This window comes from Abramis brama, assembly GCF_963993115.1.
Source record: "Abramis brama genome assembly, chromosome: 17".
In the NCBI taxonomy this organism is placed as follows: domain Eukaryota; kingdom Metazoa; phylum Chordata; class Actinopteri; order Cypriniformes; family Leuciscidae; genus Abramis; species Abramis brama.
The window spans coordinates 30,041,638-30,045,217 of NC_139979.1; the positions used below are offsets into that span (position 1 = coordinate 30,041,638).

The following is a 3,580-nucleotide window of genomic DNA, read 5'->3' on the forward strand; positions in this document are numbered from 1 at the left end:
AAAACATTATTTAATTAAATAATATTTAAATTAAATAATTAAATAATATTTAAAATAAATGTAATAATTGGTCTGTATTTGTCATTGTACTGAATCCATAAATTACTAAAATTACCTTCAGTATTTGACATTTACGTTTTTTTTTAAATGGAAATTAATTTAACAAATGTACTTACTGCAATATTCTCAAACACTGATTGTAATATGTTTGTGGAGAAAACTTTGTGGCTGAATATAAATGAAGAGTACATAAATGAACAAATAGCTATCCAATGATTCACAATGAAAAGTGTTAAAAAATAAATATTTTTTTGTGTTTTGTGTGTTTTTCCCCCTTCTCTGCAGCCCCAGTCAACCCCAAAACTGCTCTGAAATCTAAAATTGTTGCAGAGTTTGTAGTAAGTCATGATCTGTCTTTTAGGTTTAGTAGAACTTTTTCCTGCCTCCTTTATTTCTGTTTAATTATTAGAACTAATAATAATGTATTTTTCTCTTTGTCAGCCGCATGATTTTGTAGAGCGGTTGATGTCATACAAGCACTCTCTGGACGAGAGTGATTTGAGAGAGAAGCAGTTAACTGCTCTCAGAGTGGACGTCTGCAGCACTGAGGCCCTCAAGAGGTTAAAAGGTAATGAAATACTTCCCAAAAACTGCACTATATAACTGGAAACTGGCTTTTCAAATTCTCTCTCTCCTTACATCCACAGATAAAGCAGGAGGGAATAAATTCTCAAAGGACTTTGAGGAGGGAGGTACAAAGCTGCAGGAATTTGTGACATTCCTGGAGGGCCAGATGAAGGCAGGACCCCCACTGCTGGAGGCTCTGGGAAACGCAGACATTTTTTACGAGATGCAGTACAAAGAGGTCAAAATTGTTGCCAATGTGAGTCGATAACTCTATACTAGATTTGTTTACATTCTTGTGAACGCGCTTGCTTTGGCAAACACCACTTATTACTACGGTTGGGAATCGTAATAATTTTTCCGTTTCCGCCTAATGAGTCCGGTTCCGATTCCATTCAAATTATCAACTAAAGTAATAGTAGTAAGGAAAAAATGCACAATACTCAACTCAAACAATCCTTTTTGTATTTATTTCTTATACTTGTCAAATGAGTTTAACAGACTTGTAATGTGAACAAATTCAGCATATTATTCAGCATTTTTTTCAAAAATAGTAAATTTTTCTGAAGGAAAAATCAACATTTCTGAATTCACTGGGAGAATTTGGAACCTCTCCTGCCTTATTGTATCTCCAGCAGTGGAGAACCCACAGAAATATTGATACTGTGTGGTTGAAAAGACTGAAAGTGAAGCTGTTTCATACCTATATATTGACAACTGCTCTCTCTGGGTCAGCGACAGCGCAAACAGATTTGAATATTCTGGTGTGATTTGTTTTCAAAGGAATTTATTCATTTAGGAATAAGATCACGTTGGTGTTTCGATCGAGATTTTTTAAAGATGAATCGTGCAGCTCTACTGTCTTATACTCTCTCTCTCTGCATTGATATCTGACACAAAGCGTATATGAGTAGCGCCAGGGCTTTTCAGTGCACAAAACACACCAGAACCGTTTTCGGAAACCGAAACTTAGGAATTTCGCACGGTTCCAGTATTTCTAAAAAAAAAAAAAAGGTTCTGGATAAGAACCGATTCTTGGTTCCTAACCCTACTGTAAGCTGGCGCTCGATCGGCCCAAAGTCCGGCATCCGACCAGCGCGGAAGGTCTCAACGTGTTACTGTCTTTTCTCGAGGCAAAGTATTTTTTTATTAAATACAATACATTTGAATATGTATTTTCTCGTTATTTCATCTCACTCCATAAATGAAAAGGTTTTAATGATATCTGTGCATCATTAAATGTGAGCGAATGTTTGACTATTCTTTTTAACTCTTTAATGAAAATAATGTCAAAGACGGTTAGAATTATCAAATGTAACCATTTATTATGTCAGGTAAATGTATCATGCCAATTTCATAATCAATTCAAAGATAATCAATACAAAACATCAAAAGCTCTAGATTAAAGAGAAGAGATGCGAAATCGACATTTAGGAAATGCAACTTTTAGGAAAGAGATGTAGATTAGAAGGACTCTGAGGTGAGACTTTCGTCTCGATAGTGCACGAGGGGGAGTTCAAATGTTAATTTCCAGAGAGGTCCTTTGTCCTCTGAAGGTCTGGTCGCTCTTCAACCAAGACTGTCCGGCATCTCCTAATTTCTCAATTCTTACACTACTTATTACCCAAATATATTTGAGAAGAATTGAATGTGCTCTCTGATATTAGACTTCTGTTTATCAACCAAGGGTACACGGTTAGTGCCTGATGCCAGTGACAAAATGCCAAATATTGGCCTTTTGATGTACCAACAATCAATTTTTAACATGTATCCTCATATTGTGCTTCTCTCAAACCCCTCACCACTTCTTATAGGCTTATAAAGCTTTTGCCAATCGCGTGTGTAGCCTGAAGCGGAAGCTGGATGCTCTGAAGGCCACGCTGCCCAGTCTGGATGACTCTCCCATCCCATCCCCCTCTGAGGATGCCCCGTCCCCCACTGGCTCAGAGTCGCCCTTCCATGGCTTGAGTTCCAGGAAGAATACGGGCACTGGGGATGGAAATGGGGGGAGAGGATTGGAGCAACAGAAGGACAACAGAGATATTGAGGACATGGACATGTCTGAGGAAGAGGAAACAACAGCAAATTCTGGAATCGTTGGTGAGAGAAAGCAGAGATGAGGGGAACACAGTAATGTTAGTATGCTATGTAACATCACAAATGTACTGTTTAACTGACATAGTTGTCCTTTGTCCTCTAGTTGATGAGAGGAAAGAAAAGTCAAGTCTTCCATCTGTGTCCAAGATGGCAAATGCCTCAGCAACAAAAGGCTCCCAGATCACTGCTTCTAAACCATCCCAGATATTACCAACTCCCACAAAGACAGTGTCTGGGTCATCAACCAATCAAACACCTCCTGCAAACACCTCACCCTTGACCACCACACCTGTAGCAACCCCTATCGTTAGCCCCTCCCCCCTGCCGGTGAACTTGGCAAATGTGGATCTGGGCAAGATCAGCTCCATTCTGAGCTCTCTCTCTAATGCAATGAAAACCACTGGTGAGTTTTCCTTTTGCAGGACAGGCTCAAGAAGTAAAAATTAATCAAACTGAAAGAGTTTGAGAAGACTTTGTTCATTATAGCTCATTTCATGACAGTGTTTTCTTCTTTCTCAACACCCAGGTGTCAGTCCTGTGTCCCGTCCTTCCCCTGGCACACCTACCACACCATCCAGCCACGCCTCCTCCTCCAAAGCCCCTCCTTTAACCCCTGGCAGCATTCCCTCATCCAATCCTCTGGCCAACATCCTGTCCAAAGTAGATTTCTCCCCTGAGAGCATCCTGAATGTACTCACCAAAACACAGACTCACAGCCCCAACCTGCAGGGTAGGACACATCACACCATTGATTTCTAATTTGTTTGTCAGTGGAAGACAGTTTGGGAAAGTGGAAGTGTTTGGGAAACCTGTTTGAACTAGTAACTATTTTGATATTTATTAAATCTCTATCTTGCAG

General features: G+C 39.6%; 1 protein-coding gene across 1 annotated transcript in view; it reads left to right on the forward strand.

Moving 5' to 3' along the window:
- The window catches only part of rprd2b (regulation of nuclear pre-mRNA domain containing 2b), a 33,647-nt gene that overhangs the window by 26,997 nt on the left and 3,070 nt on the right, over window positions 1-3,580 (forward strand). The window contains exons 4-9 of the mRNA XM_084088346.1: window positions 346-398; window positions 502-628; window positions 708-883; window positions 2,439-2,724; window positions 2,825-3,124; window positions 3,248-3,451. Of these exons, the coding sequence (XP_083944472.1) occupies window positions 346-398; window positions 502-628; window positions 708-883; window positions 2,439-2,724; window positions 2,825-3,124; window positions 3,248-3,451 (1,146 nt within the window). The remainder of the gene's footprint in view (window positions 1-345; window positions 399-501; window positions 629-707; window positions 884-2,438; window positions 2,725-2,824; window positions 3,125-3,247; window positions 3,452-3,580) is intronic.